This window comes from Poecilia latipinna, unplaced genomic scaffold (assembly GCF_001443285.1).
Source record: "Poecilia latipinna isolate Pla-1442-1.1 unplaced genomic scaffold, P_latipinna-1.0 Scaffold524, whole genome shotgun sequence".
Classification (NCBI taxonomy): Eukaryota; Metazoa; Chordata; class Actinopteri; order Cyprinodontiformes; family Poeciliidae; genus Poecilia; species Poecilia latipinna.
This window is the reverse complement of record NW_015113140.1, coordinates 130,714-145,194: the sequence shown is the minus strand read 5'-3', so window position 1 is coordinate 145,194 and position 14,481 is coordinate 130,714. Positions and strand designations below refer to the sequence as shown.

General features: G+C 36.6%; 1 protein-coding gene and 1 long non-coding RNA gene across 2 annotated transcripts; one reads left to right on the top strand and one right to left on the bottom strand.

Annotated features, from left to right (window-relative positions):
- The first annotated feature begins 1,966 nt into the window (after positions 1 to 1,966).
- LOC106952552 (uncharacterized) lies at positions 1,967 to 6,623 on the top strand. Its single transcript, XR_001426010.1, has 5 exons — positions 1,967 to 2,073; positions 2,434 to 2,544; positions 3,622 to 3,918; positions 4,457 to 4,526; positions 4,864 to 6,623. It is a non-coding gene; the product is annotated as an uncharacterized LOC106952552 (long non-coding RNA).
- Positions 6,624 to 11,056: 4,433 nt separating this feature from the next.
- LOC106952549 (claudin-23-like) lies at positions 11,057 to 12,404 on the bottom strand. The gene has a single exon (XM_015040720.1). It carries the CDS (start codon positions 12,278 to 12,280, stop codon positions 11,423 to 11,425), a length of 858 nt encoding a protein of 285 aa, XP_014896206.1. The 5' UTR covers positions 12,281 to 12,404; the 3' UTR covers positions 11,057 to 11,422.
- Positions 12,405 to 14,481: the final 2,077 nt, after the last annotated feature.

Here is a 14,481-nt window from a genome sequence, read left to right as displayed (position 1 = left end):
TGAAGTTCACTAATCTTCAGTAGTTGATGCATGTCTACAATCCTCCAAATGGTTTGTGCAGGAGCATGTATGAGTTGAGTCATACATGATCCTCTCTGGGCTCCACCTCATGCCAGAGCATGTGAAAACAAACATCCGGCTTTAAACATGCTCAATAGCCTGAGGTGATCTTGAAATGAACTGGTCTGATGAGGCAAAATCTTTTCACGTCAACGTTGCCAGAATGGACGTGTCTTTGAGAGGAAAATCCCTTATGCAACATGACAAACTGGCTTTAGTGACCAAGTGGCATTTTATCAAATGTAGCTTACTTTCAGAGACTTTATCTCTTGCTTTTGCTGATGGCTAGCTGGTTAGCTTATCTCATCTCTTCATCAAATAGCTACTTTAACCTGAAGATTGAAATGTCTGCCAATCATCTGTGAAGTCATGAACAGACACTCGTACTAACTTGTTTATTTAGTTACAAAATGATATTTTTTAGCTTGGACTTTTAAATGAGAATCATGTTTCAAGTAAAAATGTGACAAACGCCCGGCTCAGTGAGAGACGGGTGTTCAACTGGCAGAAGTGTCCAGTTGAACCCATTTAAGGCACTGGGGTTGTGTCTGTTTATTCAAGAACTGAATAAGTGGCGCTTATGGGTGTTCACTCCAGCAGTGTTTACTCTGACTCTGTTCTCTGTAAGGAAGAAAGAAACTGTTTTAAGATGCTAACATCTTAAAAGTTATTCCAAAAATATATTTTCTTTGCTTTTGGTCCTTTTGTCATTTCTAAGTATTTTTATTTAATATAGAAACTATATGCAACATTCATTTTGAATTTTTTTTTTATTGTTAGCTCAAGGCTGCCTCTTCTTTTGAATTTGAGAAATAAAATTGATATTGTACAAACACAAAGAAAGCTCTCGTTTTATTTTATAGGGGCTGTGAGAACTCGACATTGTTTCATTGATACATAAAACTGCATTACTCAACTGCGTAAGCTTTTCAAAGCATTGCTAGCACTTTGAGAATATGACTCATTGATGGAATAACTTTTTTATGATCATTAATCTCTAGTATTGAAGCAATGGGTGAGCAACACGAACTACCAATGACTCATGTTAATTTCAACTATCTTTAGCAACTTTGTGTTGCATTTTTGTTTACTTATTTCAAACATGTTTTTAAAAACGATACAAGCAAACATGTACATACATAATCAAGATCCAATAAGTGGAGGTTGGATTTCATTTCTGTTCTTCCCTATAAACATTTTTCTTTCAACATTTTTCATAATGTTTCTTGTAAAAGGAATAAAATGCTCACTTTCATGTTTAACCATGTATGTTGAATGTATACATACATGACTTCCGCAACTCTTCTCTGTCCAAGCTATTTTAAAAGGACAAAAGGGTGTCGTGTCTCATTTGAACAATGCCCATTGTCCTGAGAGTATTTGTTACTGAATATTGCTTCGATGTGGAAATAGTTTCGTTCCCTTTAATCGTTCCTTCCACCTTTTTTCTGTCGACATCAGAAGTGCTGATGATCCTTGTCTATGATTACTTGACCAGAAGAAAAGAGGGAGGGAAGTGTGACAACAGTAGACACCAGAGATGAAATCAGATGCACATAAAACCAGTTTGCATCCTTGAGATCATCTTCGCAAATAAAACCATGTAGTAATAAGGAAAAAGGTAGTCCATGTTGCAGCCTTGTTGCAATGACCACATTGTAATGACTGTGATTTGTGGTGGCTAATTTGTGTTTGGATTCAGCAGTGAGCAATTACAGAGCCAGCGTGGCGCATGTGGCACTTGGTTATGGTTTGACATGGACATATAAATGCAGTTCAAAAGTGCAGTACTGCTGTCTGAAGAGTTCACACAAGCTTAATTAGATTTTGCCTCTCTGTCTGGTTTGCATAAGGGCTCCCTTGGCTTACACAACACGTGTGTGTGTTCACATAGATATGTTGATTTTGTCATGTCTTGTAAGGTGAGTCTTGCTCTGACTTGTCTGCTCCTCCCACGCCAAAGTTTCCCAACACACCTACTGTTGCCACTCTGATCAGGATATCGTATTTTCAGTAAGTACGAACCTCTCCTGTTCTTCTTTATGCTCATTTAAATTCTTTCCACTTTCACGCCAACGTTCTTGTGATGGTTACTTCCTAAATTCCAGTTTTTTTCCACATGCTTTCAGTTTTAACTTTGGAAATCAGGATGAGTCGCCAGCAAACCGAAATGTGCCACGAGGTGGATTAAACCTTGTAACATGTCAAATTATGACATCCCTGACAAGGGATGTTTGTGTGACGTCGTTCATGTGAAAAGAGGGAGGACGGGACTCTCTTTCCTTGTTTGTAGGGGGGGAAAAATACAGGCATTTGTTCACAGGACTCAGTTTTCGTCTTTTGTTCTCCGCCCACTTTTTTTTTTTTCCCCAGGTGATCAGACTGACAGGGAAGCAAGACAGCAGACGACTGGACGAGCCAACGGCAGCAGCAAAACCGCCAGCTCACACGTTTGAAGATCCCAGAGTTTTCTTAATTGTTTCTGTGAGTTTTTTGGTGTTTTTATACACACACACACACTCTCTCTCACACACACACACACACACATATATATATATATTAAAAGCTTATAGCTTAATATAGCTTTAGAGTGCAACACTCTAAAGCTATATTAACCAAAACAATACTATTTCATACGTGGAATATTGACACAAATTGTTGGGTAGAAACTGATGTACATGTTTGGATTCTGTCTTATTGTGACTTCCAGTTACTGTAGCCCTTTCAGACAGAAATCTCGTGTTATAGATTGAAATGACATGCGTCAGATTAGTCTACCAATTAAGTTAGGACCATAAGCTCAAAGCAGAAATGGCAAAAACTGATGGCATTTTGTAAGGCCAAAAGAGTAAAGTCATTTTTAAATGTATTTTTCTTTAAATGGACTGGTAAACTTTGCAAATAATTTGTTTGTGATGTTGCCTTTAAAATATTTAAGGGCAGGGTGCCAAACAATTTCTAATTCTGTGAAGACAACGCCTGCACTAATTCATTGCATTTGCCTTTCTGAGAGAGACTAATAGAGTAAAAATTTCCATTTGAAACTCTGTGAAATTTTAGTTGCACGAACATTATTTGTACCGTCGCTGACGAGGAAAAAGTTTAGAAGCGCATTTAAGCTGGCCCAAAAACAAACGGTACAGATGGTAAATTTAGCTGAAAGGCTTATTGTTTAAAATGAGATCCGGTTTATTGTGAAATTAGCCTTTTGAGAAAAATTTAACCATTTTACAAGACAAAGTGTAAAAAAAAAAAAAGAGTTGGGTTCCACACTGTCCCTTTTGACCACGCTTGTCAAACCGGTTTTCTGACTAGTTTTACTTTTTTTTTTTTTTTACAAATTCTTTGGCAAAAAAGTTTAGCTTTTGCACGATAAAACATAGTGGCATTTAAGAGAAAATGTGCTCTACTGTTTTTTTTATTATTTGTAGAAGTGTAAAGATTGTTCATGTATTGCCCCGACCTGTCCTCAAGACATCAATTTCAGCTCCTGTTTTTGTCTTGCTTGTCATTGTCCTTTAGGGTGTGTTCTAATCTTTTCTCCTTCTGCTTTCCACTTAGCTTTACAAAGTTGTAGTGTGTTTTGTCCTTCCCTTGAACTTCTTCTAACACCATGGAGGAGGACGACTGCAGACACAGCCAGTGCCACAGCCACGGGGCCTGCGAGGCTCCTTCAGACGGCGGCGATAATCTGGTTTGTACATGTGATCTGGGCTACAGCGGGGAATTCTGCGAAACAACAGTCAACGGGCATTTGAGTACACCACTGACCATAAGCGTAATTGTTGTCATCGTCGGGTTGGTGATCCTCGCTTTTGTCTTTGCTAAGATAAGGCAAAGGCAAAAGAGGAACAAGAGGTACTTGGACTTATCATATAAAATACATTGTTGCGGTTTAGAATGTGTTGAAATGTTTTTTTTTTTTGTTTGTTTGTTTTAATTTAGTTTGCTTAAAAGATTTATCCATTTTTTTTGTTGAATAAAATGAGAACATTTACTGGTGCTTGATTTGTAGCATTCATTAAATATTTTTGAATTCTTACTTGATGTTTACCAGCATTTAATTGTTTTTTTATTTAGGATTGGGAAATTCAGGCCATGTATAGATGTCTGAATATTAAGCTACATTTTTCAAGATATTTGTTTTCTCATGATCAATTCTTTATTCAAACTTACACCTCAGTTTGTATGTCCTGTATGGTGTTTGTAGTTTTTTGGGGAGAATTTGTTTGCCTCTCAAGTAGACTTGCCTTAGTCTGCCCCTAGAGGAGATTTGTAGTTTTGCACTCATTGTTTTGTGCGTCTTCACCATGGGTGTGTTTAATGGAAAGTATGACGATACTGAAAAAAGAAAATTAACTCAGTCCCACTATGTTTTTTTTTTCTTTGTCAACAGAAAACAACTGGCAGCACAACAAGGTTATAACGTATCACCTTAATGTGGATAAATATGGAATATGTCTAAGGTAAGCATGTTTTGACCTAACCAGCTCCTTATTTTTGAATACTGATTACAAGGAAGAGGAAAGTATTTACATATTTTTTTCTTACTTGGGTAATGTGGGTAATCAAATGTATTAATCTAACATTACACATACTGTCAATATTACTACCAATAATTAAAAAAAAATGCATCATGTGTCACTGGATCACATTGCTACAAGCCTAAAGTATTTAACTGTTAATCTTTCTAAAAGTAAAATATAATAAACACATCATCTAGATGCTAGTTTGTCAGCTGTTTTGCTCTTGAACTTTATATTAATTGATTAAAAAACCAAAATGTTTCTCATTCTTGTCCAGGTAAACAACGTCTTGGATAATCCCCCCCATCGTGTTCCTGCTGCAGCCTCTGAAAGGCACAAACACTGAATTTACTGAAGCACCTTGACTGATGAGCCCGTTTGCTTTGTTCAGCTGACACAAATAATATTTTCTGCAGGACAAATATGAGGTTGTGTTGGATTTTGTTTCTACAGTCATGACACTGTCCGTGTCTTTATAGTTGAGCTAAACTCACTCTTTGACATTTATTTCATGCAAAGTCATGCCAAGCACAGTGATGCAAATGTTCAACCACTTTCTATGATGAAGCAGGAGCTTTGGCCGGAGGCATTGATCTCATGACAACCAGCTTCTTGTATTTAACTGGTGTTAGCAAGGATTTGTCAAGGTCATAAGGTTTTTGGTATCTCTACAAACGATATAATTTACCCATAATTGCATAGTTTTATGTTTGAAATAATTTATGTGCTGTGTAGTTCACATTTTAGTGCTTTTGGTCTGTTTTTTTTTCTTTTGGTCTGTTTTTTTTTTTAAGCTAGATGAGGAAAGTTTTATTATATTTTATGTCCTGACAAAATATGCCACACCTTGCAGACTTTTTTTATATTTAGAAAAATATGTGGGTCCATCTGATCATTGTCTAATGCATTGTCATAATGTTTTTTAATCCATTTTATTTCCTTGATTATGCACACAACTGATAATTTTGTGTTCCATAATAATCACAACCACTACCAATGCAAATCCAAACTGCATAGTTATCTGTCCTTCTGTTTATTTATTTTTTTCTTTGTTGTTAAGCAGAACATTTGTTTCTGTTTTTGTTCTGTGGAGCATTTGTTTGGTGAAAGTATCCAAGCAATTTTTTTTTTTTTAAGTGGTAGTGTTTCCAATTTTCCTTGTAAATAACTATTTGATCCATGTAATGTCTTAATTCATGGATCAGATCATGGCTCTGTCATGTAACTGCATATAAAATGAGCTTCAATTAAACACCTTTTAGGTGTTTGAGATGTTTGAAGAAAGCAGAGATTCAGTTTGGAACCAACTCTATTCTTTTTAGTTACTGAATTGATTGTCTGGTTAGAACACTTATTTCTCCAAACTTATGGTCCTTCAGATGGTTGTTTGCTATAGGTAAGATGCTGACTGCATTCAATGTCCCCACAGAACCCTTGTGTCAAAGATCTAAGTAAACCCATTTTAAAGTGGTCACTTTATGCACTCTACAGCACCAGTAAAACAAAAGGTTTGTGTGTATATAGAAGGCATTGGCCATGTAAATTATGTTTGAAAAATAGCTTCTTCTTTTTTGTACAAAACTGAACTATGAATGTTAAGCAGATCATTTGTGGATGTCTGCTTTAATAATCTGATTTTGACAAACTGCAAGACTTGTTTACAGTTAGTTATTTTTATTGAGCACAAGACTAACAATCTGTTTCCAACAAAACCAAAATCAAGTCTTTGTTTTAGTGACTTGTTCTTTTTCTTTTTTCTTTCTTTTTGTTAGTAATTTTTTCCCAAATTACTCCGAGTAAACTGGAGTTTTCACATTTCTAAGCTCTGCTGCTGAACATCTATATTGTCACAATAGGGTAATTAGTCCTTAATTTCTCAGTAGATTTTCTGGCGAGTTTAATTTTATACATCTATAAAGGAAAAATGCAGTAAACTTTTTAAATGCTTTTTATATACACTGTTAAACAGTTGTACACAATATAACACTTATCCTTTATTTTATTCTAATAAAATGTATAAAACCGTTTCTTTCTAAATGTCAGTTTTTGTATTGTTTTTGTAGCTGTCTTTCAGATTTCTTGAAGCAGCACAGCTATAGGTTGGTCTCTAATGCACAGTGTCACTGCAGTTAGAAATTAACTTCTGAAAACCATTCAATAAATCACTGTCCATTTTGAATTTGCCCACAAACTTACTTGTTAAAACAACCTTCTTATTCTTCTTTTCAAATTTACCATCCAATCTGTCATCTGACAAATTTGATGGTGAAAATCCTTTTATAATTCTAGACTTTGATTTGGTCATTCTGATGCATATGATTTTGTCCAAATCATTCTATATTTCTATTCTCAAGTGTTAAATTTTAGGGAATAACAAGAATGCAATTTGTATGCAGAGTTCATACAGTGGGCATAACATTTTTTTCCAAAACTAAATCATGCCAGTGTTTAAAAACTGTATGTTGTATCTAGTTTACCTCTGCCTAAAACTACACTGCTCAAAAAAATAAAGGGAACACTCAAATAACACATCCTAGATCTGAATGAATGAAATATTCTCACTGAATACTTTGTTCTGTACAAAGTTGAATGTGCTGACAACAAAATCACACAAAAATCATCAATGGAAATCAAATTTATTAACCAATGGAGGCCTGGATTTGGAGCCACACACAAAATTAAAATGAAATGTTCCCTTTATTTTTTTTTAGCAGTATACAAAGCAAAAACAGAAGTCATCTTTATCAAAACCCTGGAAATGCACAGCACAAGCATTAGGAACTGTGGATTACCATCATGAACAGGCATGTTGGGTTCATGCTGAAAGATATCCGATTTCAAATGCCTCCTGCTCAGCTGTGTTAATCTCAGATTTCTGCTTCAAAAGCATAAGCGGTTTTTGATATGGCAGATATGCCTCACAAAATGAGGTGGCATTCATTCAGGGACAGTACAAACACTTCAAAAAAATATATCACTCGTGTACTAAACAAGTTTCCTGTTATCAAATCCTCTATATTCTGTTTACCCTCCTTGTCAAAGCTTAGTGTGTTAATCCTGTCCTTGCATACTCTCACTCATCTGCTTTGATAAACTACCAACCTGCCTTGACATGTTTGTACAGTAGCCACATAACCTACCAAACTCCTCCAGCAGGTGGTGCCAATCTGCTTTAGGATTGATGTGGGCGACACTGGAAATATCTGCTGCAAAACGGTAAAGGGGAAGTTACGTAGGTCTACCACTGACCATCATCTTCTTCACTTTTGCTCTCGCCAAGAGGCTGAAGAGGCCAAAGCACAGCTTCAAATTAAATTCTCATAATTAATGTGTGTAGAATTAAATTATTAAATTTATTTCATTAAAATTATATATAAAGTAGAAGGATGAAACCTTTCGATTTACTTTTGATTTGCTTTTGCATGCAAAAGCAAACTCAGGGTGTTTTGTCAATTTCTACCTAATAAATTTGGTATAGACTATTTCATATAGCTTTCTTAGAATTGTGAAGTATCAGCATTGGGCCTTACTTTCCTCAAGGCCCAATGTCTGAACTTTTCTTTGTCCATTATTCATATATCACCCGCATATATTATTTAATTTATTTTTTCTTTAAACATTCTCTTAAAGTATATTTACCCAAAAAATGCCTCATGGCGTTTTGTAGAAAATATCTTGACTAAAAATCGTTTTGTGGTCTCCCTCTAGAGGCGAGCTGGGATTTTGCAATTAAAGCAAAATTACAGCATGGCATTCATATTCCTCAAAAATTACTTCTATGTTTTTGTGAATTGTTCTTGTTTGTTGTCTCATCTAGTTTGATCAAAATTATCAGTGAGATTAAAAAATTAACTAAGAATTTTTGTCTTTAATCTACAGAAATGTTTGTAGCCATAGATTCTCTAAAATTCACATATTTTGAAGCTCTAGGTAAGCTTGTGATTGTAAATATTAAATTATATATATATATATATATATATATATATGTGTGTGTGTGTGTGTGTGTGTGTGTGTGTGTATGTATGTGTAACCTACTATATAGGTTAAATGGGTGATTTTTTTTAACAAAAAAATGAATGCCAATCAGATTTTCACCTTGCTCAACAACAAACATGAAGACATGTTTCATATGTCTGCTTCACTGCTCTCTCTGGGGATCAGCCAGATCTTCACTTGCAGACAGACCAGTAGACTGTGACAGAATAACAGGACTAAGGTCTCTGCTGAAAATGAGACAAGCTAACAAAACACATTTGTTTTTCAGTATTATAAGTGTTCTTTTCTGATTTTTTTTTAATGTTTGCCTTTCCTCAGTAGAGGTTGTGCTATAACCTCTGCTCATAAATATACATGCAGTTATGGTGATCATATTTTGCTTTCTAATTTTGCTGTTTAAGATTATGCCATTGTTATTGACATGTCTTTGAGAAAAATGCAATAAATCCTCTGCCTTAATATGTTAATGAATACAGTTTACTTTTAAGTACCTTTAAATTCTTTAGACTTTATGTAAAATAGTGTTCTTTTTAACTAAGGAAAGAAATATTGTGAGATTTAAAATGCTTTTTCTCCCAATTGGTCAGATAGTTAGATGTTCAAACTTTCTTGTATATTACATAAACTACTACAAATACAGGGAATCAGATAAAAAAGCAGGGTGCTGCTTCATTTAGACTTTAAATTACTAATTATTGATTAGGATAGTTAGATGGTGTATGTACAAGCTGCATGTTAACGTCATTCTGTGTTTGATTGATGAGCTAACATAAACTCCATTACATAAACTCCAATAGTCATACAAGACCAGAAGCAACCAACCTTGGTAACCTGAGAAAGTGTCTGAGACGAGATCAAACTCATGCTATGTCCACATGTGTTTTTAAAGTAATAGGCAAACCTTACGAGTCCGGTGCGTATAGCGACATGAAACTTGAAACTTTATGCTAATATTGACTCTTCTGGATACTTAATAGGAAGTTTAAAAGTATTATGGCACTTTCATTATGTAACTTGCTGTTACAGAATATATTTTTATGAAGAAACAAAGTTGACTTTGGTCACAATCCAAGTGTAGAAACTTTGAGGCAAACGATGAACTTTCAACAGAAAGGTGTTTTGGATCGCGTGAAAAACTTGCCACTGGTTAAATAAAGAGGGATGATGATAGACGTGTTTCATAAGTGCTTTGTTTCATATTATGCCAATAACTTTGGCAATAAGTTTGGCAAACTAAGAGAACTACATTCAAGCACTGAGAGAAAACTTTATTTCTTAAACATCTGGGTTTCAACTTTGTTCAGGTGTTGGTGTGGGTGTGAGAAAATATGCTTGCCGCACCCCAGACACCTCTTGCACTTGTCATAAACTAGCACTCTCCTGGGTATTCAGTGTATGGATAACAAACAATTTACATCTGTAAAGCGGAGAGTCATCACCATGTTTCATTGTGTAGGTTTACTACTACATATAGCACTTTGCCAGTATAAAAATTGTAATTAAAATTGTTTTACTGCAATAGTATTTCTTATGTTGTGCCTTCCTCAACTTTCTCACTAAAAATATTCCACTGACTTTTTTTTTTAAATCTCATTGTGGTTATATTCAACTATTAATTCTGCAAAACATTTTTCATAGTATTCAACCATCTCCATATGTTAATACTGTACAGTAGGTTAATCCTGTGTAGTAATTTGACTATCAGGAGGTCCTAGAGAATAAACATCTGATTCATATGTATTTTAAGAATTCAGGAAATATGTCACTGATCAGGGTTGAAGCATACTTTTTTTCTTTGACCCAAAGCCTGACTCCTACTTGTGTGGAGGAAAATATTTCATATTTTTGAAATAATATTAAATAAACTCAATTTTCAATATACTGAGTTCAGTAGTTTTGAAGTAATAGTTTTTAATGCATTGCCATGAAGTTGTAAATTTGAGAAGAGCGTATGTATTTAAAAAAATGCTTTAATTTAAGCTTGACTGAGACTGTGCCTTAAATAACAGGTCCTGCAAGAAGAACTGCATTGCAGTTTCCTGCAGGACTGTTGAGTGACAAAAGACTCACCAGGAACCTCACCTTTCTTTTTAGATTTAACAAAGAAAATAATGCTGTTGTACAAGATGCATAAAGAGCCCAGCCTCTCAGACAGGTCAGACTACATTGTCTGTATACTTTGGGAGGAGAAGCCAGTAAACATGTGCGACTGAGGAAAAGAGAAATATAGAATGCAACTTGGAAAGAAAGCTTTGCTTCTTTGTGCAGAGGGAGGCCAAAACATTGTCCTTAGCCATTTTTTTCTAGCTTTATCAGCATCATTGCAAATATTTATTTTCATCATACTTTACTCCAACAGCAAATGCGCCACACAGCTTTAACGTAAACCAATAGACATATGTAGCAAGTACAAATTTCTAGCTAAAGCAAACGTCTCCAATTCTTTGCACTTTTAAGTAAAAAGGGGAATTCAGTAAGGAAGCAGAGTGCACATTTAATAAAGACATTCAGAACAAATGGCAACACGTTAATCACTTTGGGATGCTTCTGTCAACAGAGACTGCCTTTTATAAAGTGCTTAAGAACACAGTATTTACATAAAATAGAAGTACAAAAGCTGAGAAGTTCATAGACAGCAACATATACAAAAATGCTTTCTTCATTAACAACAGGTTGATCGCCAGACATACTCATTTTTGTTCTCCAATTACAACAAATGTAACTTTTAGATTTGCCTATTTAAAACCTGCAATACTCTTCATTTTATGTTCCCCATCTTTTCATTTTCCCTGTTTTATAACAAGTCTCTGACTCAGTCAGTTGCCTAACTCAGATGAGTCTCATAGATCAGCATCATAGGGTCTGCCGGTGAAGGAGGGGTTGTTGGCTCCTGAGCGGGCCCCGGGGCTCTTGGCCCTGGGGAAGGACACATCCATGTCATCATCGACGGATTCCCTGTTGGAGGCCGGATAGCTGCTGGCGGCGCTGCTCCTGGGTCGACTCAGGCTCGGCACGTCCACGCGTCTCGGCTCCCTTTTCGGTTGGCTCCTGGGGCCGAGGACATCTTCAATCGGCCTCTCGCCGCGGTTCCTCCCGCCACAGCAGCGGCAGCAACCGATGGACATGACGATGCCGCCCAAGACTTCAAATATTCCACCGATGAAGCCCAGTACAAGACAGTAGCCGACGCGGGTTTCAGTCCGCTCGATGTCTGTAGAGATGTCTTTGAAGATGTGCGTGTACCAGGAGACAGGGATGAGGGTCAGGACGCCTGCGCAGAAGATAAGAATGCCGCCCACTGTGCAGAGGCCCCACCGAGGTTGGTCTTTCCAGCAGCGCACCCCCGGGATGGCAAAAGCAATCCCCACCAGATTCACAATCAGGGAGGCCAACATCAAACCCTGAGAGATCTCAATGATGTTGTTCGAGTTGTAAGCGGTGTCCGTTACTGCACAATTCTGTCTTTCAGTGGATGTGGCGGCGATGCAGACGTCAAAGATCCCTTGCTCGTAGACCCGATCAACCGGAACGCCGGTGACCCCATGAAGAGTCCTCCAATTTGGGGCCACGGTAGTGACGAGACTCAGGATCCATCCGCAGGGAGCCATCACCATCCCGAAGATCAGGATCCCCGGGGTGCGCATGGTCGTGCGGACCCATTCTGTATTTCTTCTTCTGAAGTTCGCCAAGAACGGCATGGTTGTTCTCAGTCCCTAACGTCGTGTTCAGAGATAGGAGCGACTGACTTTTGACACCTATGAGCGGTGGCATTAAAAACAAGTCCGACTGAAACTTTGCAGTGGGCGGACACTTTCCGGTTCGTTCCAGTCTCTAAACAGGACAGGTGCGGCGCACCGCGCTGGAGGCGGGCGGGGCATTTTTTTTTTTTTTTTTCATCTTCACCTGCTACCAAGAACAAGGACGAGGCCAGTTTCGACGAGGCTTTTTCTGTTTCAGATATGCGTATCTGATAAAGAACACGCCAGTTATTAAACACGTTTCAAATAGAAAGTCAAAATGAAGATAGAGCTTCATTATTTTTCTAAAATGCAATTAAAATTGCGCTACTGATTGAAACTCACACTACAGGTAACACCCATCTAATCCACACAGGCTACAAGATGAAAACAATTAAGCCAAACAGAAATTAAGCCATTAAAAAAAGGAAATAAAGGAATGAAGATAAAAAGGTGAGGAAAAGAAAACAAAAATCCTTAAAATCTGTCAGTATTCAGAAAGCACTGCTTATCAGCTTAAATTAATAACAACTGGTTAAGTTGATGGCCTTTAAAATATATCTCATATTATCACAGCATGGCATGGGTAAAAAGAAAAAGATGAGTGAAGAAATCATCAAAAATCTGGAAATAAAACAAGAGTGGATTTTTCTGCAAGACCATAACAATCTCACAGTCATAGCAACTTTCATCAGGTTTCAGGGAGACAAAGTGAATGGCTGTGTAAATGATCTAGTTTGAATTCAGTTGGAAAGAACACTATCATAGAGATTACATTGGGATTAGATGGCAGTTTGTGTGGAAGGACATGCCAAACTCACACCTTAGCAATACACGTAGTTCCTCCACACATGAGAAATCTTAAAGCTGTCAGAACCAAAAAGTATTTTTGACTAAGTATTTAGTAAAGTTTTATAAGACAGGCTCAATAGTCTATGAACTGATTTGTGTGAGATTTATTATTCATTCAATTTATTAATTTACATTTGTGTATATTTGTGTGTGTGTAAAGTTTGCCCGTTTTATTACAGCAGCATTTCACAGCCTCAGACATTTGTCAAGGTTTTTAGGTTTGCTTTACCACCCCAAGATTAGTGATTAGTTGTCTCCATCTTGTCAGTGTTTTCAAAACTTTTCACAAATTCATCTAAAGCTTCAGAGATAAAGTCTTGTTTTGACTATGGCTTGAAAAGGTCAAAACGGCTGGAAGAGAACTATTAATAGAAACAATGCTGTTCTGCTGGATTTTCTTGAAATAACTTGGGTTCATTTGTGCTCCAGCATCTTTCTCTTTCTTGTAGCCCCTTTTCTATCATCGTAGAGTACCCTGCAGAAAGTATTTCTGCACCTTTTCATTTATGTCTCCCAATACATGACTCATAGTGGGTTTCTTGAGGATTTGTTTCTTCAAGTTAAGCATAAGCCTCAAGGGTAACTGGGTGTTTCTAAAATGAAAATAAATACTCTTTGTGAATTTCAATGGGCTCAATAAAAGTAGTCAACATTCCAAACATAACAAGATTCCTTCAAAAGCATCTGTTAAGTTCACACAGCTCTCAATCAGTCTTTAATTATCAACAAAACAGATTAACTTCTAGGGAGGACAGTTAGGTTCTAATCCAGTGCAAATGGTCTTTTTCTTATTGTGACTTAAATCGTATGTAGTTGAAAAATAATTGCCTTTTTTAACTGATTGGGATCAATCACTGATTGAATGCTAATTTATGCTAATGTTTTCACCAAAAGTGGAAAATTCCAATTTTGAGGTCACATTTTTCTGAAGGTGCGTGAGGTTGTTTGTAGTTTTGTTCCCAGAACTTTGAGAGTTTTGATACTTAAAGAGCAGCTGGCAGAGGAATGGCAGGCATGTCAACCAACCAGACTGACTTTGGATTGTCATGGTGACGTGGCCTTATTTTTCTGTCCACATTTACAAAACTGAATCCTTGTCATGGTGACTGTTATCAGATGTCACCAACTTTTTAAAAATTATTATTAACGTGAAACCATAGCTTCCCATCAATCTGGAATACGTTATATTGTTATCTACAAGCAATATGAATCCATCAACAAAAGGTGAAAAGTGTTTTCCAGTGGAAAACAGTTCTGATTTTCTCAGGAGGGAAGGTCCAAGCAATTTGAAGAGATGATTTATGCTATAT